This window comes from Canis lupus, chromosome 26 (assembly GCF_011100685.1).
Source record: "Canis lupus familiaris isolate Mischka breed German Shepherd chromosome 26, alternate assembly UU_Cfam_GSD_1.0, whole genome shotgun sequence".
Lineage (NCBI taxonomy): Eukaryota > Metazoa > Chordata > Mammalia > Carnivora > Canidae > Canis > Canis lupus.
Window position 1 is genome coordinate 16,745,106 of NC_049247.1, and position 25,437 is coordinate 16,770,542.

The 25,437-nt window shown below is 42.6% G+C and overlaps 3 protein-coding genes across 6 annotated transcripts in view; 1 reads left to right on the top strand and 2 right to left on the bottom strand.

Annotated features, from left to right (window-relative positions):
• The window catches only part of DYNLL1 (dynein light chain LC8-type 1), a 31,974-nt gene extending 29,458 nt beyond the window's left edge, over positions 1–2,516 (top strand). Inside the window, exons 1-3 of one of the 2 annotated variants that reach the window (XM_038575327.1) lie at positions 42–203; positions 412–549; positions 2,092–2,516. In XM_038575327.1, coding sequence (XP_038431255.1) covers positions 418–549; positions 2,092–2,229 — 270 coding nt within the window. In that variant the 5' untranslated portion in view covers positions 42–203; positions 412–417 and the 3' untranslated portion in view covers positions 2,230–2,516. Of the gene's footprint in view, positions 1–41; positions 204–411; positions 550–2,091 lie in introns of those variants that run through there. The other variant, XM_038575328.1, reaches the window with a different exon arrangement.
• A 2,067-nt stretch (positions 2,517–4,583) lies between these two features.
• On the bottom strand, positions 4,584–21,908 carry COQ5 (coenzyme Q5, methyltransferase). Of its 3 annotated transcripts, none has more exons than XM_038575318.1 (7): positions 21,681–21,908; positions 17,761–17,910; positions 13,471–13,692; positions 8,022–8,128; positions 6,115–6,203; positions 5,416–5,527; positions 4,584–5,338 (listed from the first exon to the last, which is right to left on the bottom strand). In XM_038575318.1, the coding sequence occupies exons 1-7, from the start codon at positions 21,880–21,882 to the stop codon at positions 5,237–5,239; spliced, it is 984 nt and encodes a 327-aa protein (XP_038431246.1). In that variant the 5' UTR covers positions 21,883–21,908; the 3' UTR covers positions 4,584–5,236. The 3 variants fall into 3 exon arrangements, with proteins under 3 accessions (XP_038431246.1, XP_038431248.1, XP_038431247.1); XM_038575320.1 differs by lacking the exon at positions 21,681–21,908 and adding an exon at positions 21,511–21,645; XM_038575319.1 differs by lacking the exon at positions 17,761–17,910.
• Positions 15,850–17,903, bottom strand: LOC100684247 (oligosaccharyltransferase complex subunit OSTC-like). Its single transcript, XM_038575325.1, has 2 exons — positions 17,761–17,903; positions 15,850–17,371 (listed from the first exon to the last, which is right to left on the bottom strand). Exon 2 carries the CDS (start codon positions 16,950–16,952, stop codon positions 16,410–16,412), a length of 543 nt encoding a protein of 180 aa, XP_038431253.1. The 5' UTR covers positions 16,953–17,371; positions 17,761–17,903; the 3' UTR covers positions 15,850–16,409.
• Positions 21,909–25,437: the final 3,529 nt, after the last annotated feature.

Sequence of the window (25,437 nt, forward strand, 5' to 3'; positions counted from 1 at the left end):
GGCTGCGTCAAGCCAATGGGGACATGCCGCGGGGGGCGGGGTTGGCAGGAGCAGGGCGGGGCCTAGGCACTAGGCGGCGGCGGCTGGCGTGGGGCTCCTTAGATGCGCCACGGCTTCGGTAGCGACCGTAGCTTCAGCCGGGTCTGAGCGTCGCCAGCCCCTCCCCCAGGAGACCGTTGCAGTTAGCCGCCCCCTGCTCCTCGGTGAGAGACTCGGGGGCTGCGGGGGCCCTCGCTGCCTGGTTACTTCCCCCGCTGGACTTGTCCCGCCGTTCGGTCCGCGCGGCCCGCGCTTTCTGAGAAGTGGGGCGGGGGGCGGGAGGAGCGGGAGGAGCGGGCTGGGGGAGCTGGCACCTTGCGGGCGCAGCTTACACCACAACTCCTCACACCTTGCCCGGGCCTCGCCCCCCAGGTAACCATGTGCGACCGAAAGGCGGTGATCAAAAACGCCGATATGTCGGAGGAGATGCAACAGGACTCGGTGGAGTGTGCGACTCAGGCGTTGGAGAAATATAACATAGAGAAGGACATTGCGGCCCATATTAAGAAGGTGAGAACAGGGCGAGGGTGGGGGGGCTCGGGCCGTTTGCGCACAGCCGGGGCGAGTCACAACTTAGCCCTTCTTTCCGATCCTGCGTCCCCAGAGCGTTTGGCAGACATCCTTGGAAGCACGCAGGGCAGCTCTCGTGTAGAGGTTTCCAGAAAGGACGCAGATGAATTTTGCGCTCCTGATGAGAAGACCAGACCCTCTGCGCCTGAAGTTTTTTTATTACCTAGCTCCGCAGGGGGAAAGCGCCACCTAGCAACGGTTTCTAGGATCAGGGAGCAGCGGTTCCCCCTTCTTCTGCATGATTCCTGCGCGGAGGATCCATCTGGGTGTTGGGGGTGGGGGTGGGGGCTGCGTAGGTGTTTCCAGCCGGGCCAGAGAGAGATCTTGCCAGCCTTCGTTAGTCGGCAGTTGAGGGAAAGTGGGTGGTAGTGGTGGTTAGGGGGCTGGGGTGAGGGCTTGGTAAATGGCAGTCTGTAGAAAGCTGGCAGGACTGCCAATTTCTCCGAGCTGTGTTTTCTGGAAGGGAAGGAAGCTGGCAGCCTAAGCCGTGGGAGGGTTCCCAGTTGAGAATGGGGAGATGAGACTTCAGATGGAACAGAAACACCTTTTTTGACAAATGCAGCAGTGGGTTTCTCTAGCTTGTAAGAATGTTATTCCAATTCCAGTAGATGTAAAAGATGTTCGCGCTGCATACAATATGAGAGCTGACTTTTGTGTAACTCCTCACAGAGAATTTTAAGAATTACATGAAGATTAGCTTTAGCCCCTGCCCTAGTCACCTAGTGAAGAAATTATCACAGGTGTTCTAGTTCTCAGAGTGTCTTTGGCTGAGGAAATAGGGAAAGTTCCTGCAATTTGCTATGCTTGTGTACCAGGTGATAGATTAGCACCATTAGGTTAGATGTGGAAGAGAGGGCTATTGAAATTATAATTAAGGATAGAATCTGACCTGGTGGCTCTCAGATTCTGCTTCTAGCATTCTTTTTGTAGGAACAGTGGATTCCAGGGTATCTTGTGCCGTTTAAATTTTGATCCACAGTGGTTTAGATGCTGATTGAGGCTTTGCCCTTTTGTTTTTAGTGATATTGGCATGCAGTTAAGGAATGGGGTATTTTGGGCTAAATATTTACCATTTGGATTTTGTGGTGTGCGACCTACAGTAGGATAATTTTCTGTTTACACATAATGTGATAAACTAAACCTATTATCACCTACTGTCAATTATTGAGCTACCATAGGAGCTATGAAGGTGAAATTACCATGTTAACAAAGTGCCCTGTCTTTGAGGCTGCCCTTTCTGCCTTTTACCTCCCCAGCCCCCATTCTCAGCTTAGCTCAGACTGCAAGTATGTGTGCATTAATGCACTATGTAGGCGACTTGGAGCTGGGGAACATTCTTTCATGCTAAGAATTTGCAGATGCTAACGTTCCTCCTTTCTTACCCCTACAGGCTCTGCTTATCTAGGAGGCAAACTCTGACCTCTGGTTTAGCACTGAAATTCTAGTATTCTCTTTTTCTTTCCCCTTCTCTCCCCCAACCAGGAGTTTGACAAGAAGTACAACCCCACCTGGCACTGCATCGTGGGGAGGAACTTCGGTAGTTATGTGACACATGAAACCAAACACTTCATCTACTTCTACCTGGGCCAAGTGGCCATTCTTCTGTTCAAATCTGGTTAAAAGCATGGACTGTGTCACACACCCAGTGATCCATCCAAAACCAAGGACTGCAGCCTAAATTCCAAATACCAGAGACTGAAATCTTCAGCCTTGCCTAGGGGAACACCTCGATCTTTGAACCTTTATTGTGTTGTTTTGTACAGGGCATTCTCTGTACGAATTTGTTGTGGTTATAAAACAATTAGAAAAACAGCTTACATTTGTATTTATTTTCTATTCCATACCTCTGCCCCATGTTTTTTCTCCTCAAAATCCATTCCTTTCCAAATAAATCTGTTGGAGAAGTGTGTGTTAGTTACGATTTGTTCACATCTAGGGTTGAAAATGGCCTATCACTTGATCTTGAGCAGGTTACTGGGTTTCAGGCCTTGCAGTGTGAGTTTCCATGGGATATAATAGACTAGCCTATTCATAGTGCTCTTGAGTCCTTAATCTCCCCTCCTGCAGCTGTCCGTGCATGGAAGCATACTGCTTAGAAGTGCATGTTGAGAAATGCATGGCAGAGAAACCTTTGGATTAAATCTTATTACTAATCTGATAAATACTATCCTTAAGTGCTTGTTTTGTTAAAAGATGCTGTAGAATGTTCTGGACTTTTGGGCCTCAGGTAGTACTGATGAATATGTAGAACTTTATGAAAGCTTTTTATGGCTATAAAATAAGCCAAAACAAAGTTGAGCTAATGAGAAGTTTGCTGGGCTCTAGGTTGTTTGCACCTGCCCCCTTTTCCTGCTTTTCCCAAAAGGACAAAGATTAAAAGTGGTCTTAAAAGGGAAAATGAAAGTTTTTGAGCAGCAGCCCTCCATGTGATTCCAATAAAGTCTTTGCAGGAATTTAAACGTGTAAGCCTGCTGTGCCGTGCTTTAACTAGCTGTGCTTAGAAACACCCATTAACAATGAAGTGTGAATTGAACCTTTCATTAAAAGACCCAATTAAAGCTGTGGATAAGTAATCTTCGTTAAAGGTTTCCTGCTATCAATTTTAAGAAGACTTAAGTCTTCTCTATGAAGAAAAGCAAATATAGCAGACTTGGCTTTTGTAGGCATAAAGGAAACCTGCCAGAGGCTGAAACAACCCACACTTCTCTTGGGAAGTTGTAAGGAAAGCCCTGGCTTTCTAGTTCTAGGTTTTCAGTGTTCACGTGAGATAAGGCTTTTTGTTTCAAACTTTGGATCTGTGAGATGCAATCAGGATTTCTGAGCAGCCAAACTACTGCTACACAGAAGGGGAGGATGAAATGACTCCATCTTAAGAACAGCGTTAGGTTGTAACATCTTGGGGAGATTATAATTACCAGGTTTGGGATATTAGGAATTGTAGTGAAGTTGAGCTAGGTTAGGACTGGGAAAGTTTCAGGGTAGAAAGGCAAAAATGTCTTCTTGTTTATTGTGGCAGTTAAAAATGAGAGAAAAATTCGCCCCCTGCTTTTTGTAGGAGAGGATGAAGTTCTGTGGAATAGAAATAAAACTGAGGTGATTTAGGTTTCTATTTATATAAACAGACTAAAGATGTTCCCAAAATTCATTTCTAACTCCTTTCCCTCTTTAGTGACCTGGCTGTATTTCTATTTGAAGTCCCCAAAGCTGTATCATTCTTGTTCGATTAGTCCTATTTTCAAATAGTCTTCTGGTAATAGACCCTAGAATTGATTTAAGTCTACAGGTGGCTGGACATTGCGGGGTTAAATTTGATCAGGCCTATATCTACTGCCTGGAAGTGGCAGCTTTTAATATTTTATCTTTAGATTTAGCTGTGAGAAAACCACTCAGCTAGGGAGATTGGATTGGGCTGGTGGTTTATGAAATTCCTTGCGGCGTCTGTTCCTCATTACTTGTAATTTCAAAGGCCAATGGGCTCCAGCTGGCTGAAAAAAATGTAAACTAAAAGTTTAAGGTTTAGCACTTTGTCAAATGCTCTTTGCTGTTGTTTGAGATACAAGCTGTTGTATATGGATAGCTATGTCTGAAATATTTACAATGACAAGGCAAGATCTTGTGAGTGAAGGTCCATAAATGACCTCTACTGTGCTGGGCCTAGAAGCAGCATCTCTCTAAAGCTTTTGAAATAGCCTTGAACTAAGTTATCCACAATTAAATAGCCAGCCAAGTCACAGGTTGCTTTCTGCAATGTCTTAGCAAAGCTCCTTAAAAACCATACGCTTAGTCCACATTCAAAATATTTTTGGCCTCATTTTAACATCAAACAAGGGACTGTATTAAGGAGACAAAAGAGCTCTGCCCAGCTCTGCCCCTTAGTACTAGAGGGGGTTAGGCTAGATAGTTTTCTTTTTTGGCTATAAAACCTCTCAAATGTGTTCTAATAAACTCTCCATAGAAAACACAAAAGCCAGGAGTTTGCTGGAACATTCTTTCATCAAGAGTTTGTTTTCTTCATGACAGGCACTGATAATCTGATCCAATAGTAGTTTTGGTAGAAGAGGACTGAGTGATGATAATGTATTTCCCTCACCACTCCTTTCCCCAAGAAGCAATCATGAATACCACACAAATTGTAAACCCATTTAGTGATTCAGTTCATAATCCTAGTTGTGATTGTTTGCCCTCTGACTTAGTCCTAGGCTGAGAGATTGACTCAGGTTGAGCTAGGACATTTTCTGGTTCAAATCATTGAGTTCAGATGATTCATTATCCCTCTGGAAGGCAGCACCAGTCCAGAAGCTACAAATGCACTTCAAAAATGAAAAGTAGTATTGGTTTTACCTTAACCACACACACGCTGCACAGCCAAGAAAAATTAGAAGGAGTTGAGCAAAAAGTACAAACCAAATACTTCTGGGAGAAGCCCTGAAACAGTTCCTAATGAAAGCTGCCAGAGAATGACAGGGATCTGTTTCTTCCACTTTGAGATTGGTCACATCAGAACATGAGTCCAAGGCACACGTCTTTAAGAGGAGATGTTCTGCTGCTGGTCTCATTACCAGGTTATTCTTCAGTTCCAGGCTTTCAACAGGATGTGACTGGTTCACACTCCAGAATGGTAAAGGAGTTACAGTTTGAAGCCAGAATGAATAGCCACAATGCCTGATGTGAGACTTTCATAAGTCACCTTCTCAAAACCTGCATCTTCTATCATCTCTCTGAATTCCTCCTAAAACACAAAGATATAGCAAAGATATACATGGATTTAAGCTCTAGGGCCTTTGTTGTAAAATACAAGTTTTGTACCTGAGATGGGAACTGTCGGATACTTTCTACAAGATATTGGTAGGACTTCCAATCTCCTGCAATGACCTCTCCCAGGACAGGAATGACCTGGAAGCTATATAGATCATAAAGCCTAAACAAAAAAGGCAAAAGATTACAATTAGAACATATCCCCTGATAAGGAGCAAGAAGGTATAAGCCTAGAGTTATAAATTCAAATGCCTTTAGGGGGCAAGTACCTGAAAGTAATGTGGGCCAAGCGCAAGACCAGTAGGGAGTGGTGAGGATGTGGTGACAGGTACCATTAGGAAGTAGCATAAAATGGAGAAGGGGCAGGTACGATTCCATTCTTGACTCCTGCCATGTAGGAATGTGTGCTTGCTAAGTGTTGTCTTATATGATTTCTCAAGTGAAGCTGGAAACTCAGATTTTTATGTGAAACTTAACTGATTTTTAAATATGAACATCTAAGTCAATTTTTAAAAGTACGATGATTCAAACCAAATACATCTGTGGGCCAACTTAGCCTCTGGTTGCTGGTTTGAAACTCTTCTGGCTTCGATGTCATTCAGAACTGGCTGATCTCTGAGGTGGCACTGTCCCTTCGAGACTCTGAACTATGAGGTTCTTGCTTATTGCTTACTGGTTACTTTCTGTCTGTTGTGGAACAGGAAACCCGTGGCCAGACAATGAGAATAAAGCCCTGTTAACAGTGCCAACCTGGATATGAGGGGGTTGTTCACTTGACTGAACTCCAGACAGAGAAACCGTCCTCCTGGCTTCAGGACTCGATGGGCTTCCTGGAGTGCCTGAGCAAGGCAAGGAACAAAAGAACACACTCAATTCTATTAGGCCAAAACAGCTTTACCTTTGATGGGCATTATAAAAGTTAGCATTTCCCATAGATCCCTTGTGCATTCTCAGTGGGAAAGCTGTAGTAGCAGAGATAACCCCACAGTAGCCTAAATTTTATAAGCATTCTGCTGCCCGCAAAGAGAAGGCCACTTGGAGTACTCTGATTGGTACAACCACATGGTGGCCAATTTCACATGCATCTCTTTATTATTTACTTGTTAAAAGCGTCTTTCAGGATTTTTTTTTCTCTTTATTTTTTAAAGTAAATGCTTTGACCAACATGGAGTTTGAACCTAAAACTCCGAGATCAAGAGTTGCATGTTCTACCGACAGAGTCAGCCAAGTGCCCCTACAATTACTTAAATTACAATGGCTATCCTCTTTAATCTAGGAATTTTACGTCAAGGAATCTAGCTTATAGAAATGCATCTATTGTAGGGGCACCTGGCTGGCTCAGACGGTTAAGCATCTGACTCTTGATTTTGGCTCAGGTCAAGATCTCAGGGTTGTGAGATCAGTCTCCATGCTGGGCATTGATCCTGCTTGTAATTCTTCCTCCCCATCCTCCAAACAAAACAAAACAAACAAAAACCAATGCATCTTTGTAGAGATGACATGCATATAGATGTTATTCCCTGTAGCACCATTTGAACAGCACAAGATTAGAAACATCTTAATTATCAACGAGAGACTGGTTAAATGATGGAATGTCTGTGTATATGGAATTGATGCAGCTATTTAAAAAAAGGAAGAGCCAGGTCTCTCCATGTACTGACAGGAAAGATCTCCCAAGATACATTTTTAAGGGGAAAAAAGCAATGGGCAGAATATTTGTGTGTTTTTCATATGCTAATATTTGTATTAAAGGAAAAAACAAAACAATATTTATAAAACATCTTTGCAAAGGTACACAAGAAATTGATGTTTGGAGGCAGGGAGAGGAGGCACTGAATGGTCAGGACACACGGGTGAGAGGCATACTTTGCCTGATATGCCCTTTTGTACTTTGAACCTATTAAAAATTTTTTTTTAATTAAAAGAAATAATAAACTGGCTACATACAGGGCAGGCCATATGAACCAAGCTAAAGTACACCATAAAGATGTCCCACTAGAAGCAGAGGAACCAGGTAACTGGAGGGCCCCCCCCCCCAATAATAGAAACAGAATATGGTTTGCACATTGTCTTCAAATGCTCTGGGGTAGTACTGAAGTAGAAATAAAGAAGAGCTGCATTAGGGGTGCCTGGCTGGCTCAGTCGGTACACTCTTGATCTCGGGGTTGTGAGTTGGAGCCCCACATTGGGTGCAGAGATGACTTAAAAATAAAATCTTAAAAAAAAAGCTGCATCAGATTAAGAGCTGAATGTTCCCTTCTCCCTATAGAGGAACCCATGACTCTAGGTACCTTCTGCCAAAATAAGTGTTTGAATGCCTTCTGTTGACCTTGGAAATGTCTCTGATCTGCAAACTCACAGGGTCAGACTTCACAAGTGAGCAGAAACAGATGGAATGCCAGCTCAAAGATGTAAAGACCAACTCAAGCATCAAAGGCTTCTATGGGGATCTGCTCCATGGTTTCAGTCTTTTTTAATTTCATGACTAGGAAAATTGGCAACTTCAAGGATTGAAGCCCCTAAACCTGAAACCGTCATTCCATTCAAGAGCTGGGCAGAGAGCAGAATCTCTCCCTCTTTCTTTGTTTCCTGTAGGGCCGCTCTGGAAGATCTAATAGCACAAGAGTCACACAAGCTGAGGATGCAGCCATACACACCTGATCGATGTGTGTGACATTCCGGATCCCAAAGGCAATAGTGTAAACATCAAACTTGTCATCATCAAAGGGCAGTTCTTCAGCATCTCCCAATACCCAAGCAAGTCCTGAAAGAGAAAATCATTCCTGGTCTCAGTGTGGATCTTTTCTGCACCTAGCAAACTGCCAAACCTGAGGTGGGCATTGTGGGAATCCTCTGATTTGTAGTCAGCCAAGCAGAAGTGTGGGCAGCCTGTGCACACCATTGGTGGCTAACTTCTGAGGGCAGTCTGTGGAATCTGAGACAAGCTCTGGGAGTCAGTGTCAGAAATGAACTGAATTGCTGGACACCTATTTGCTGTGGGAGAACTGGAGAACAGTTTGGTGCTGGGTAAATACCATAAGTGTAGTATCAGAAACCATCACACACCTGCCTTCATTGCTGGGTTCCTGGCCACTGTCTTCATGGTTTTGCCTTGGCTTGAGAATCTGAATTTCTTTTTTTTTTCTTTTTTTTTTTTTTTAATTTTTATTTACTTATGATAGTCACAGAGAGAAAGAGAAGAGAGAGAGAGAGAGAGAGAGAGAGAGAGAGAGGCAGAGACACAGGCAGAGGGAGAAGCAGGCTCCATGCAGGGAGCCCGACACGGGACTCCATCCCAGGTCTTCAGGATCGCGCCCTGGGCCAAAGGCAGGCGCCAAACTGCTGTGCCACCCAGGGATCCGGAGAATCTGAATTTCTTGAAGTTCAGCAGGAAACTCTTTCCCCAAGAGTTTTAGAATAGAACCTGATGAATACTTAGTTATGCCCACCCTGAAGCAATTTTTACCCAATTAAGTGTTTTGTGTAAAGCACCGTGGTTAAGATACCAGGTCTGGGGTTTAGACTGCCTGGTTTTTTGTTTTTTAAGATTTTATTTATTTATTCATGAGAAACACACAGAGAGAGGCAGAGACTAGAGAGGGAAGCAGGCTCCCCATGGGGAGCCCGATGTGGGACTCGATCCTGGGACTCTGGGACCACATCCTGAGCCAAAGGCAGGCGCTCAACCATTGAGCCATCCTGGCGTCCCCAGACTGTCTGGGTTTTAATTCCAGGAATTAAATAATCAGCTTCACCGATTATTAGCTGTATAATCTTGAATAAACTACTTTGCCTTAGTTTCCTTATCTGTAAGATGGAGTTAATAGTACCAACTTCAGAGGATCATTGGAAGTATTCTAAGTATGGAATTCAGCCTAGTTATATTGGTTCTTTTTTTAAAAAAATATTTTACTTATTTATTCATGAGAGACACACAGAAAGAGAGGCAGAGACACAGGCAGAGGGCAAAGCAGGCTCCATGCAGGGAGCCTGACGTGGGACTCAATCCTGGGTCTCTAGGATCAGGCCCTGGACAGCTCCCCGCCCCGGGCTGCCCTAGTTATATTGGTTCTATTGGAGAATCAAAGTATCTAGACCCCAAGTCTGGTCACAAATTCAGAAAACACCTCAGGGAAACCCTTAACAGGGTAGATATGTCCACTAAAAGATCCTGATTCGGCTCTAACATTATTCAACTTGCAGCAAACTAGACATAAAATACAATATAGAAGGAAGGCTCTATAGACGAAAGTAAATGAAAATCTTGGAGGGCAGCCCTGGTGGCTCACCGGTTTAGCACCGCCTTCAGCCCGGGGTGTGATCCTGGAGATCCGGGATCGAGTCCCACTTTAGGCTCCCTGTATGGAGCCTGCTTCTCCCTCTGCCTGTGTCTCTGCCTCTCCCTCTCTCTGTGTCTGTCATGAATAAATTAAAAAAAAAAAAATCTTAAAAAAAAAAAAAGAAAATCTTCTTGGAAAGCAAAGTAGCAGTATTTGACAAAATCCTTAAAAATAACCATACCCTGGGATCCCTGGGTGGCACAGCGGTTTGGCGCCTGCCTTTGGCCCAGGGCGCAATCCTGGAGACCCAGGATCGAATCCCACGTCAGGCTCCTGGTGCATGGAGCCTGCTTCTCCCTCTGCCTATGTCTCTGCCTCTCTCTCTGTGACTATCATGGATAAAAAAAAAAAAAGAAAAAAAAAAACATACCCTGGGGCGCCTGGGTGGCTCAGTTAGTTAGGCGTCAGACTCTTAGTTTCTGCTCAGGTCATGATCTGGAGATCCAGCCCCAGGTGGATCTGTGCTCAGTGGGGTGTCTGCTTTCCCTCTCTTCTTCCTTTGTCCCTCCCCCAGTTCCCACACTCTCTCAAATAAATGAATCTTTAAAAAAAAGTAACCATATTCTTTGAACCAGCTATTTGATTTTAGCAGGATGACACTGATAACATCATTATCATCATCATCATCGCAACTGCCCTGCTCTTGATGGCAGGGTTTGTATTATCACTTTACATACATTATTTTATCACGTTCTCATACTGACTCCATGGGATAGCTCTTACCATCATCTTCATGTTTTAGGTGAGTGGAGTATCAGAAAGGTTAAAGCAGCTAGTATCAGAAAGGTTAAAGCAGCTTGCCCAAGGTCACCCAGGTGGATTGGAACTCAGGTTTTTTTATCCCAGAGCTTCTGTTTTCAATAGCGATGGTACATAACCTCCACTACAAGGTGATTTTTATTCTGCTCTTTTACAGATGAGGTAATTGAGATCTAGAGAGTTTAAACACTTGTCCACAGTTATACAGTAGGTAGAAAAGTTAACAAGTACATGCAAAAATTTACAAATAAGGATATCATAATGTTGTGCCCTATGCAAAAGCATTAGAAAAAATGACAGATCAATTGGTTACTGATTATATAAATTGGTTATGTGAATCTTCATGACTCACATCCATACAGGAGAATATTGTAAATAATGATTTTAAGGAATTTTTAATGACGGAAAAATCTCATGATATAATGCTAATTTAGGGTAGGATAATAAATTGTATAAACAGGAAGTCTTTAATTTTATAAAAAGGAAACGATTAGGGAAAGCTAGGAAGGAAATAAAATACTGGGAGCATCTCTTGATGTTGGAATTATAGGTAAATCTCAATACTTTTCCAAAATCCAAAGTTCTCAAATATATCAATTTTTATAACCTACCAAATAATTTTTAAAAGATTTATTTATTTGACAGAGAGAGAGAGAGAGAGAGAGAGTGAGTGAAAGAGCAGAGGGAGCGGCACAGGGAGCAGGAGCCTGACTCAATCCCAGGACCCCGGGATCATGACCTGAGCCGAAGGCAGATGCTTAACTGTCTGAGCCACCTAGGCGCCTCCCTCTCAAATAAATTTTTTAAAGCTCCTGCCAACAGAGTTTCCATTTGGGGAGGAAGTGCTCCACATAAAATGTAAATAAAACACACAACAGTGCTACACACAAATACATCTTTCACACATCACCTTACTATTACAAAATAATTTCTAGGATCCTCCTTAGTTTCAACTCTTTTTGCAGGATATGTTTGACAAAGGCATCATTGTTGGGCATTGCTAGAGCAAGGAGGAAAGGTAAGGAAAACTGTCTTCTGCAGCACTTGGTAATTCCTATGTCAGTGGGTTTGTCTTGGCAGTGAGAAGAGGTTGAAAGGCAAGCTATGCTATGGAAGGGATGATTCCAGAAATGGAACATCGCCTATCATTTCTCTCTTCATTCTCCACTCTCTATGGCTGAGCACCAGAGGGAAGGGGAACACGTTTTTCAGTAGGAGTAAGGAAACAGGGATCCCTGGGTGGCGCAGCGGTTTGGCGCCTGCCTTTGGCCCAGGGCGCGATCCTGGAGACCCGGGATCGAATCCCACGTCGGGCTCCCGGTGCATGGAGCCTGCTTCTCCCTCTGCCTGTGTCTCTGCCTCTCTCTCTCTCTGTGACTATCATAAATAAATTAAAAAATAAATAAAAAATAAAGTATAAATAAAAAAATAAAAAAAAAAAAGGAGTAAGGAAACATAGTGCCTTTGTCTAAAAACACTAGGGACTGTCTGCTTTTTGATCAGCATTGATGGTTAACAAAAGAGCCCTTCATCTTGGAGGCCAAGTGGGTTGTGGTCTGTCTAGGCAGCTCAGTCCGGGGGTGGGGGGGCGGGGAGGAGGAAGAATTGAACTACAATAACCATAGACACTCCCGGTGGGGGAGGGAGAGGACAGGACCCCTGATGCTGACCTGAGGGACTTTTATTTTCTGTCCCAGACCACTGTCTCTGCTGGTGGCTGCCTGCAGTGCTTAGCCATCTGGGGAGAGGGCAGTGCAGTGGCTCTGGGAAGCTGGGTGAATGTGGTACAGCTGCCCCATTGTGACTTCTACTGGATAAAGTTCGGTGAAAAGTATTTTAAAAGATGAAGATGGACAGTGAAATGGGAAATCTACATCTTTAAGCTAGGGCACAAATTGTCCAGTTTCAGGGTGTAGTGAGTTCCCAGAGACATGTAGTCACTCTCCTTTTTTTTTTTTTTTTTTTTTTTTTTTTTTTGTAGTCACTCTCTATCTGCTGCTGAGAGTAGTACTGTTTCCAGGTGTTTAACTCTACCAGTTGGGCCCTCTGAGGAACAGATGCCCAGAGGAGGGAAGCATGCAAAAGGGATTTGGGGGGAGGATGTAAGGGAGAACACCTTGGGAAGATAAAAGGAAGAGGAGGCAGGACTGAGCTGGGGGAAGCCTGGAGACCCTAGTATAGATCTGATAAAGCCTTTGCCAACCCATAGGGAGCTCGGGAGCACAGCCAGGAAAGAGCCTCATAGGGAAGCTGAGGCAGAGCTAAAAGGCTGTAAAAGCTGGTGGCTGCCCGCTGCCTGCATTCCCGTGTCTAAAGGGCATGTTCCTGCTATAAGTGCAGAGCCCCTTCTCAGCTTCCACATCAGTCAAACTCTGAGCACCCATGAGGAACGGGATGGCTCCCAACAACCAGGGCACTGGGATCAGCAGGGGGTTGCTGGCAACTGAAGGCAAAACTTCCATCTCACAGTCCAAGAGCTGAGATCCTAGACTCAAGCTCTGAGCCTGGGTCTGCCATTGAAAAGTTGTGTTACTCAGGGCGCCTGGGGGGCTCAGTCGGTTAAGCGTATGCCTTTGGCTCGGGTCATGATCTCAGGGTCCTGGGGTCAAGCCCTGCATCATCCAGCTCCCTGCTCGGTGGGGAGTCTGCTTCTCCCTCTGCCTCCTGCTCCCCCTGCTTGTGCTCTCCAGCTCTGTCTCTCTCAAATGAATAAATAAAATATTTAAAAATAAACAAATAAAAGTTGTGCTCCTTGGGTAAGGGCCCTTCAGCTCTTTGGGCTGTGATTATCAGCTCTGTCACATGGGGCGGATAATCAGACTGCCTCCCTGGGTTGCCAGAATAACGCATGTAACAGCACTCAAACTGGCTTCAGCCACACCAATCATCTTTGACTTCTGCCTATTGGTTCATTTTTTAAAATAAAGCACTTTAACATTTTATATATCCCATCTTATTTCATAAATACACAAACATTTCTGCCATGTCCACCCTCCCTAGTACTTGCCAGCTTTGTAGCCCTGGGCACGGGCTTTCTGCTTTCCAATCTTTAGCATCTCCTTGTTGATGTCGCAGACCACGACCCGGGAACCGCCCAAGGGGTCCTCTTCATTTTGGTACTTTTTGGCAATTTCTTCCCAGGATAAATTTTGCTGGGCCCGTAACTGCCTCTTCTGCTTTCCCTTATGCTGGGCCTGGACATAATTAAGGAACCGGAAGGCAATGTCACCTGTGGGAAGCCAAAAGGAGGAAAGATGCAAACACAAACACAAATGCGAACCCAACATTTCCAAAACCCAAACAGAGCAACAAAGGTACAGGATTTGAGGAGTGTACAAAAATTGAAGTTTCTCTTTATTTCAATGGTAACTTAAAAAAATAATTTAACTTCTAGTACTTTTTTTAAGATTTTATTTTAAAGTAATCTCTCTACCCAACATGGGGCTCAAACCTATGACCTCAGCATCAAGAGTGGCATGCTCTATTGACTGAGCCAGCCAGGTGCGCGGGTAACTTCTAATATTCTTAAAAACTTTTTAAAAAATTGCCTAAGTAATACATGGACACATTATCACTATAAAAGACTCACCCAAATATTTAGGAAAAAACATAAAAGTTGCATTTTCTCTCCACACCCTCTCCAGACCTAACCTGTGCTAACTCCTTAGTGTAGAACCCTATTAGTCTAATAATTGTTACCAAAGCAACATGAGGGTATAGTTACCAGCAAGGATCCCCTGCTCCACCACTTCCTATGCCTAGTTCAGCTCCCCAGGAACCATCTTTCTTAACCCTTTCAGCTGGGCTTTCTGTTGGTTCCAGCTCTTTCTTTACTTAGCAAATTTATAATGATATATTGTTCCTCATCTCTGGATGCCTCTACTTCCCAATATATTTAGATCACATTTTTTTTTAAAGATTTTATTTACTTATTCATGAGAGACACAGAGAAGGAGGCAAAGACATAGGCAGAGGGAGAAGCAGGCTCCCAGTGGAGAGCCTGATGCAGGACTTGATCCCAGGACTCCGGGATCATGACCTAAGCCAAAGGCAGATGCTCAACTGCTGAGCCACCCAAGTGCCCCTAGATCACATTTCATAGTCCATCATAGATTCCTTTGGGAACTAGAATAACAGACTAATATTATATTTCTATGTCATCAATTACAGATGGTACCTCTTAAATCCCTTCAACCTTCTACTGTGTGTACTTTTACTCTGTCAAGACTGATAACATAGTTTGTTCTTTTTTAAAAAAAATTTTTGTTCATGAGAGATACAGGCAGAGAGGCAGAGACATAGGCAGAGGGAGAAGCAGGCTCCCACTGGGGAGCCTGATGCAGGACTTGATCCCACGGTTCCTGGATCACAACCTGAGCCAAAGGCAGACGCTCAACCACTGAGCCACCCAGGTGCCCCGACATATTGTTTGTTCTACAGCTATAGGTATGTCTTCTGTGCTTTGTTGTTTGGAGTTTAAAAGCTAAAAATCAAAAGTGTTTATGTTATTGTGACCAGGTAAATACTGTTTGGGCCAAGCCAATGTTTTCTAGGATCCCACTTCCTTTCTTATAGTGCTGTTTGTCTTTTTCTTATACTAGTTGACAGAAATATATCCTCAAGTTTTTCTAGTTTCTCCAACTAATTAGGTATTCTCTAGTTACTTTTCTATATGTTTAAATATTGTATATATATACTCCTATGAAACAACTTAAAAACATACATGGGGATATTATACGCATAGTCATACAACTCATTTTCTTTCTCCTCCTACAGAATATGTCTTTGAGAACTTTCCATCAGTATTTATAGGTTTTCCACATTCTTTTAAATAGCTACATGGTATTTCATAGAATGGGTGTATCTTAATTTAAAACAATTTCTTTACTGAGGCAGAAATAGGTTATTTCCAAGTTTTCGCTACTACTAAAAATGATGCAGTGAGCATATCTATACTATATATTCTTAAAATGTCTTTTTTAATATAAGGGATTACCTTCTAACTACAGCGTACAGTAGTGCTATGGGTTAAGGCATAGATATAGGCAGCTCAATAGCTGTAGCTGTATCTTTGTGCAAACTTAAAAAAATTTTTTTTTTAGACTAGGCATGTAGAATTGGAACTGTGGGATCCTAGACTAAAGATTTTAGATTTTAATAGATTCTGTTAAATTGTCCTCCACTGAGCAAGGTATCTTTTTTTTAAATTTAATTTTATTTATGATAGTAGAGAGAGAGAGAGAGAGAGAGAGAGGCAGAGACACAGGCAGAGGGAGGAGCAGGCTCCATGCACCGGGAGCCCGATGTGGGATTCGATCCCGGGTCTCCAGGATCATGCCCTGGGCCAAAGGCAGGCGCCAAACCGTTGCGCCACCCAGGGATCCCCTTTTTTTTTTTTTTTTAATTAGAAAAATTATTTATTTCTGCTCCTTTCATACATCTTATTGTGCAGAAACAGTCTCACACATATCTGAATAATGTACTGTCACACTGTTTAAAGGCAAAGCACCATAGGTAAAGCTGATCAGAGTTCTCAGCTTATGGGATCTCGCTTCCTGATTTTACATTAATTTTTGAAAGTCAGAAATGTCATCTCCACAAAATGTTAAGGGGGCTGTAAGAAATAATCACTGTATTCAATATTATAGTTGTGGAGATGGGAGTATATTTTCTTTAAGAAATGAAAAACTAAGAAGAAAATGCCACTAAACATCATTGGTGTATCAGTACAAGCCAGCAGGAGAAATACTGTGAGAAATTTGTCTCTTTGATACCAAGAAGACATTCTAGTTCAAGCTTTAATATGATTCCTATTTCTCACGAGATGCTTCTTTTCTGCTGCTTCACTCTTTTTCCATATTTCACATCAGAGGATTGGTACAGCCTTAAAGCTTCATTAACAGGAGCAAATCCAATATCCACGGATTTCTTGTCAAAAGGCATTTTTTAACCCATCAGGTAGCCCGGCAGTTTCATTCTCATGAATACTCTAGCCATGAAAAAACTCAATAGGACACAGACGAATCCAATGAATAGAAGAAATCTATTGAGCTTTGGAATGTTTGGTGCATTCGATCGGTCCAGGATTATGAAGCCTAAACCTCCCATTGTAAACAGGAAGCTGGATGCAAGTCCTTCCATAATATATTGTCCATTTACTCTGTAGGCCAAGAAAGCTACTGGTCTCTGATGTCCATGTTCATCAGTCATAGAACCAACACTTGGAGGTTCAACAATAACATCATAAATTATTCCTCCGGTGATGAGGTAAGACACCACCACCAGAGCGTACACCGTCATGGCCGACGGCATGTGCACCCAGGGCGGCTTCTTCAGCTTCAGGTTGGGGCATTCGAGCACTAAGAACGGTACACGGTACAAGGTCTCCATGTTGGTGGCGGCAGGGGTTTCTCTCCCGACCTGAGCAAGGTATCTTACTACCTTCTGAGCTTCCACTGGGGAGAGGACCACACCAGCAAAGCCAAACATAAACGTGTTTCACACAGAGAGATTGTCCTACTGTAATTTGTTATATTATTCTGTTGGTATAGATTATCACATCATTACATTATATGACACATTTTTCTGTGATTTAGCATATACATTAACCATGTAATAACATCACCAAAATGCATTTTAGAAACCCATGACATTTTTCTTCCTAAATATCTAGTGTGCAAAGGACCATGCATAAACTGAGCTTTTGAATTCTGATATGATAGTGGATTAGGCATAAAAGGTTGTCTAGGGGAGCCTGGGTCGCTCAGTCAGTTAAGCATCTGCCTTCAGCTCAGGTCATGATCCTGGGGTCCTGGGTCCCCGCATGTGGCTCCCTGCTCAGTGGGGAGTGTGCTTCTCTCTCTCCCTCTGCCACCTCCACCCCATTTGTGCTGTCTGGCTCTATTGCTCTGTCAAATAAAAAAAAAAGAAAGAAAGAAAAGGTTGTCTAGAAAGTTTATAGAATATGATAAAGGGCATCCCCCCAAAGAACGGGAAAGCGAATTAAAGGTTAAACAGAAAATAAAACAGTCATTCACATCGTAAGATGTCACTGGAGCAAAAAAGTAATCTTTTTACTTTGGAACCTTGTGCATTTTAGAAAAAATGACAGGCATAAACCTGATACTTTGTGCTTTCTGAGTGACATTTACTTAAAAAGAGTAAAGCTTTCTTAGAAGTGTATTGATTTCCAATGACCATCTTCAGCCTAATGGTAGGTAAGCTAGCTCATCCCAACAAAAGACACTAATTTCTATAAAAGGTGCTCAGTAATCCTCAAGGATACTCTAGACATTACCTGTGCCTCCAGCAACATCGAGCAGCTGGGTTCCAGGAAACGGGCGCATCTTGCAGAGCAGCAAATCCTTCCAAATACGATGGATACCAAGACTCATCATATCATTCATTACATCATACTTCTTGGCCACACTTTCAAACACATGATAGACTGACAGGAGAAATACAACACAATTGTGCTATTAACAAAATTAACTTGAGGAAGTCCTAAATGAAAGAAGTTGAAGCTTTTCTTCTCTAAATTTGCCTTTTTCAGGTGAAGTTAAGTTATACTGCTTGATGCCCATATCTACCCCTTAACCTCCTTTTGAAAAAGGCTTAAGTTATTTCATGTAAGAAGCCAACCTCTTTTCTGCCATCCTAGTTACCTTTAGTGGTCCTTTAGTGGACCTAGGACCATGACCCCATAACAACGCATTCACCTACATGGTACTAAGTAGGTTCCATTTCTTAGAGAATAGAGGGCATAGAATTTTTCTAATGGTTATTATAATAGAAAACAACAAAATCATTAGAAATCCATGACTAATGGATGGAGAGGCCTCAGTTCGTCCCTGCCTGGATCACAGAGAAAAACCTCAGGTACAATTGGGTGGGTAGATGAATGGCCAGATGTAAATCAGGGCCAAGCCACACTGCATAGGGTCCTCATAAATCTTCTCATAAATCTGATAGGATCAAGGGAGAATGTGGAATCTGGGCTAGTGGGAGAAGGAATTTACGATCTAAGGCACTTTAAAGTGGGGTGCCTGGATGGCTCAGTGGTGGAGTCTTTGGCTCAGGTCGTGATCCCCCTGTTATGGAGTCTTGCCGGCATCAGGCTCCCTGCAGGGAGCCTGCTTCTCTCTCTGCCTCTCACTCTGTGTCTCTCATAAATAAATTTTTTTTTTTTTTTAAATAAGGCACTTTAAAGCACAGGCTACATTTTAACTTCTTTACACCTGTTTTTCTGCCCATAAGATGAAAAAATCAGTGTCCGTTCCCTATCACCCTGTCATAAGGCAGAATTAGGTAATGAATGAAGGGGAGATGCTTTGAGTTTATCAGATGAAAGTGCTGCATAGATTCAAAACATCACATCTTCTGCTGAATTAGCTGAGTATAGAGCTCCCCCGAACTCAATCTTGAATGCCTTTCTTAACCCCAGGGTCTGCTTTTTTTGTTTTGGGGGTATTCACGGGCACTAAAGATCAACCCACCAAATATAAGCAATCTTTGCTTTGCATGGTTCTGATATACGTGAATTTCAGTGACTGTGGCTTAGTTAAATAACAACAGTCCCCCAGCAACATCATTCAAGTGCAATGGTGTATTAACTGTGAGTAACTGCATAAAGTACAAACTTCGCAGGTAGTCTTCAGCCCATAAATCACTCTGTAAATAACAGACATGCATCATGATCAGTAGCCAATCATGTCACTTCTTTCAGTTCGAAGTTGGTAGGTCATTACACATCAGTCATTCAGGTCACACACAAACAGCAAAGCATGTAGTTGTGTCACCTCCTTATCTCTTAGTTGTAAACACATGTGGTATTTTACAAAACTACATCATTGAAAGAAGAAATTGGCCATGAAAATGAAAGCACCACAAAGAAATTAAAAATAGTAATACTGGAAGTGAAATGTCCATGGGATTATAGACCAACAGCTGACTGTGCGAATGTCAATACTCAAGAGACTCTAGATATGCAGCTGGAAGAACTATGTGAAGATGAACTTATGGACATAAATGAGAATGTGGTTGTGATGAAAAGGTAGATGTCCCAGAGGAAATGATGCCAGCAAAAAATCTCACACTAAAGGAATTCTTGGAGATATTTCATGACACTGACAGTGAAAGGATAAAATGTTACAAGCTGACTAAAATTTAGAAAAGAGTATGGCAATTTGCCAAGGCATAGAGAAGATGCTTGCTCCCTTCTGTAAATCATATGACCAGAAGGTAGCAAACACTGTTCAAACTACTCTTGGCATATTTTTTTATGAAGCATAAAACAGCTTAATGTTTCTAATTTTTTTATTAGAATTTTAACTTAATTAAAAACAAGCTTAAAATTTAAAAAAATCTAATTACATTAGGTTAAAATTAAACCTAATTTTAAATTATAGTTTGCTAAATGTTAATTTTACTATTTATTTCTTTTCTCTATACATTTATAACTAACAGTAAGAGAGTTTTTGATGTTCAATCGTTTTTTAATATTTTTTAAAGTAAACTCTGTGCCCAATGTGGGGCTTAAACTCACAACCCTGAGATCAAGAGTCTCTTGCTTCACTGACAGAGCCAGCCAGGCACCCCTGATGTTCAATAATTTTTAGAAGTCATAGAACAGTTGTAATTTTTCCCATTAACTGTTAATATCATACTGCATGATTTCAGCATGCATGGTCATTTTTACAGTCCTGTGCTATTGTGCAAAGGGAAGATTGCCTGTACTTTTTTAAAGATTTTATTTATTTATTCATGAGAGTCACAGAGAGAGGGGCAGAGACATAGACAGAGGGAGAAGCAGGCTCCATGCAGGGAGCGTGATGTGGGACTTGATCCCAGGACCCTGGGATCAGGCCCTGAGCCAAAGGCAGACACTCAACTGCTGAGCCATCCAGGTGTCCCAGTTGTCAGGCTTTTAATGTGCACCAGGCACTGAAGATATAGACATGAATGAGCCACTATCCTAGCTTTCTGGGGATTCACAGTCCAGTGAAATAAATGTTAATTTAAGGAGGCCCCTGGGTGGCTTAGCGGTTGACTCCCCTGCAGGGAGTCTGCTACTTCCTATGCCTGTCTCTCTGTGTCTCTCATGAATAAATAAAATCTTTAAAAAATAAAATAAATATTCAAAGAGTTACAGTAGAGCTATGTATTTAGTAAGGCTGAGTTGAGAAGAAAGATAACGTAGTAGTCCTTAAGAGGGTGGGCTATTCCATTGTGAATTCCTTCTGTTTATTTCCTGGATGACCACAGGCCTAGTGAAGGAAACTGTCTGAGCCTCAACATACCCACCTGTTAAATGGGCATAATACCTCCCCATTATAAATGGTACAGTTGGAGTTATATAACAGTCCTTTTCCTTTCCCATGCCTGTAGCACAATGCTGGACACAAAGAAACTGTTCAACAGTACCTAACCCTTATTGGGCAATTAGGAAGTGCCAGGCATTGTTCATAATACTTTAATGTATGAAGTAATCTAACCCTCATTGTAACTCTAAGAGAAAGGTTACTATTATTTCTACTTATACAATTTGAAAGCTGAGGCACAGCGAAGATAGTTTCCTCCTTCCTTTCTTTTAAAAAATGGTCCATCTTGGCATCCCGGGTGGCTCACCGGTTTAGCGCTGCCTTAGGCCCAGGGCGTGATCCTGGAGACTCGGGATCGAGCCCACATCAGGCTCCCTGCATGGAGCCTGCTTCTCTCTCTGCCTGTGTCTCTGCCTCTCTCTCTGCATCTCTCTGTGTCTCTCATGGATAAATAAATAAAATCTTAAAAAAAAAAAATGGTCCATCTCTTTAGCAAGTGAAGAACATGAACTCTGCAGTCATACCAAAGTGGGTTGGAATACTGGTTCGGCCACTTACTACATTAAATTGGGCAAGTTCTTGTTTAATTTCTAAGTCTCAATTTCCTCATGTGTAGCTTGGGGATAACGATAGCATCGTCAGGAGGTTGAAATGAGAATTGGGAACAATATCTGCATGGTGCCTGGCACGTCATAAACACCCAATTTGGGGGATTTAGTGATAATTACTGTGTTTAACAAGAGGAGGCATCTAAGCTCTGCGATGTCAGGCCGGGGGCGGAGGATTCCTCGGAGGTCAGGCTACCGCATACGAGTCAAAACGACGTCAAAATCAATTCCCAGCTGAGCAGAAGAAACTAGATCGCAGATCCCTCCATCCGCCCTCTCGCCCCTTTCACCTTTGCCCCTCTTCTCCTCCTCCGAAACAGTCTCAAACCCGAAATGTGTTTCCGTTGCCGGCTTCTCTTGGGACAAGTGCCGGGCACCCAGCGGACCGCTGGGCCAGGAGCTACAAAGCCCGGAAAGCCGGCAGCATCGCATCACCCGCGACCACCTACGACCGCAGTAGCTCCATAGAGCGCAACTCCTGTGGGTCGCCATCTTGGCAATGGGAGGGCAGAACAGATCGCACGTAGAATTGCGCCACTAGAGGGCCAACGGCGGCCGGTAGGAGACATTATTAGCCGAACGCGTCCTGAAAACCTTTGCTAGGGAATTAAGTGTGATTCCTGGGATTCAAAGGCTACTTAGTTTTTGAGTACCGGAAATCCCTTCTTCTCTCTTCCCACTTGAATATAGAATTGACCAGAAAGGAAGGGACCTTAGGATGAGCCCACAATCACCTCTCCGCGACCATGTCTCTGAATCTTGTCAGCCAGCAGTTATGAATGCTAACTCGAAAGACACCCAATAACTCTCGTTTTCTGGTACAGAAGTAGGAAACTAAAGTATGGTGTGGTTACAAGGAAGAGATTACAAGATCAGTTCTCTTATATTTTGATGTGCCTAAGGATCACCTGGTTTGATCTTTAAAACGCAAATTCCTGCGGGCATCTGGGTGGCTCAGTAGGTTAAGCCTCTGACTTTTTATTTTGCTCGGGTCATGATCTCAGGGTCGTGATATTGAGCCCAGATAGGGCTCTGTGCTGGGCATGGAGACTGCTTGGGATTCTCTCTCTCCCTTTGCCCCTGCTGTCTCTTTCCTTTTTTTTTTTTTTTTTTTTTGTCTCTTTCCAAAAAAAAAAAAAAAAAAAAAGTCAGATTCCTGGGCCCAAATACCAGAGTTTTTGAATCTGTATATTTGGAATGGAATGGACATTGGGAATCTTTATTGAACAAAAGTCTATGGTGATTCTTTTTTTTTTTTTTAAGATGTATTTATTGGAGGGGGAGGGGCATAGAGAGAGAGAGAGAGAATCCAAAGTAGGCTCCACACCCAGTGCAGAGCCCCATGTAGGGCTTGATCTCACTACCCTGAGATGAACTGAGTCAAAACTAAGAGTTGATCACTCAACCCACTGAGCCACCCAGGCAACTCACAAACATGTGATTCTGATGCAAGGAATTTGCAGACCATTCTTGAGAAACATGTGCTAGACTACTCTGAAAAATAAACGTACAAAAGATTGTTCTTTGGTCTTTACATTTTATGTACCTGAGAAGTTCATAAATGGGAAGGAAAGCTCTGGTGTCTATTTAGTGAGTCAGACCCAATCATCACTTACCCTCGTTCTGTCACAAAGCTACACTTCTAGAGCCAACTGGCGTATCATGGATGTTTACTTCAACCCCAGATTTTCCTGTATTTTTTTATGGAAAGGGTAATGTAGACCATCTTGTGCAAAAGAGGATGGAGGTGGTGAGTTTTGCTTGGATTTCTATATGTTTCTGCTTTGATTCTCTTTTTAAACGTATGTTTCCTGTAAATACTTCACAAGGAGAAAGTGCCAAGGACCCTAAGAAACTATTTTGAAAATGAAAAATCTCTTCCTGGTTTAATGTGTAGCCTGACAGATGGACACCTACTGCTTTCTTTTGGAAGAGCTGCATGGATTTTTCTTCTTTCCCTCTCTTTTATTTTTAAAAGTGATAGAAAGAATGATTCATCCATGTAATTAGAGTTCTCACATCATTGTTAAAAAAAATTAAAATTCATCAAGGAAAGTTAGTTTATCTTCCATATCTAGTCATACATAAGAATGGACCTCAGGATTTGGGGTTGTTCCTTCTCGATATTAAAGTAACCAGACTGAGACACCTGAGTGTCTCAGCGATTGTCTGTCTTCGGCTCAGGGCATGATCCCAAGGTCCAGGATCGAGTCCTGCATCGGGCTCCCTGCGAGGAGCCTGCTTCTTCCTCTGCTTCTCCCTCTGCCTTTGTCTCTGCCTCTGTGTGTGTGTCTGTCATGAATAAATAAAATCTAAAAAAAAAAAAAAAACCAGACCAACATTATGTATTTGTTCTCATTTTGATATGACATGTGGGGAAAAAACTGCAAAAGGTGAAGCAGGACAAGGACTGATGAAGGCTGTTTTAAGGAAATTTAAAAATATGAGATTAGGGGCACCTGGGTGGCTCAGTTGGTTAAGTGTCCGCCTTTGGCTCCGGTCATGATCTCAGGGTGCTGGGATCAAGCCCCATGTTGGTCTCCCTGCTGAGGCAGGGAGTCTGCTTCTCCCTCTCTCTGCTCGTGCTCTCGCTCTCTGTCCCTCTCAAAATAAATAAATAAAATCTTTAAAATAAAAATATGAGGGGATCCCTGGGTGGCGCAGCGGTTTGGTGCCTGCCTTTGGCCCAGGGCGCGATCCTGGAGACCCGGGATTGAATCCCACATTGGGCTCCCGGTGCATGGAGCCTGCTTCTCCCTCTGCCTATATCTCTGCCTCTCTCTCTCTCTCTCTCTCTCTGTGACTATCATTAATAAATAAAAGAAATTAAAAAAAATATGAGGGACGCCTGGGTCGCTCAGTGGTTGAGCATCTGCCTTCAGCTCAGGGCATGATCCTGAAGTCCTAGGGTCGAGTTCTAAGTCCCACATTGGACTCGCTGCTGAGAGCCTGCTTCTCCCTCTGCCTGTGTCTCTGCTTCTCTCTCTGTGTCTCTAATGAATAAATAAATAAAATCTTTTAAAAATATAAAAATAAAAAATAAAAATATGAGATTAGTATCTCATTTTCTTTATTCGAGTTAAAACTATTAATTTCAAGAAATTAATTGACTTATATATACATACTTATTGTTTTATATCCCATATGGTGATGCTGCAAAAGAAGCCAAGAAGGACCCAATGAGGGGAATTCTAGGATTTTATCTATTTACTTGTTCAGATATGACTGCTGAAATTCCACTGATCCTTCTATGCTCAACTCAAGTGACACCTCTCTGAGAAGCCCTCCTCTACCTCCTCAACTGTTTGTACATCTCCTTGGAGCCTTTGCTATAGTCAGCATTTTGTGTTAACTTTATGATAGTTCTTGTTACCATCTTTCCTTATAGTTTTTCTTCCTTACTCCCTCCCTTTCTTCCTTTCTTTTGGGTGAATGATATGTTATTTAGTCAGTTTTGTTTACAAGTGAATTCTGGGAATTTAAAGTTAACATCCTTGCTAGTGAACTTGTTATAGACAGCAGGAAAAGCTTCACCTTTGTGTTCCACATTGTTCTGCTATGTTTTATCCAAATGAACTATTACAAGCTGGCTGCCATCCAGTTTTGTGTGGATTCTCTTGCTCATAATTTCACTTAGGAAGACTAAGCCCTTCAGGATTGTATCATGCACAGCTATCAGAGTGTGGAACACTTGCTTATTTTTTTGTATAGTTTTTTTTGAGTTGGCTCAGGCAACTTGGCAATAAAAACATCATACTTCCAACTGAACTTTTTCTCCAGTGTACAAAATAGCTGGACTTGGATTTTATGGAGAGATTTCAGTTGAGGAATGGGAACAAAGATTATAATAGTTTTTTAAAAAGATTTTATTTATTTATTCATGAGAGACACACAGAGAGAGGCAGAGACAGCAGACTACTCGCTGGGAGCCTGATGTAGGACTGGATCTTGGGACTCCAGGATCACAACCTGAGCTAAAGGCATACACTCAACCACTGAGCCACCCAGGTGCTTCTGATCTAAGCTTTTTGAACCATTTTCCTTGTC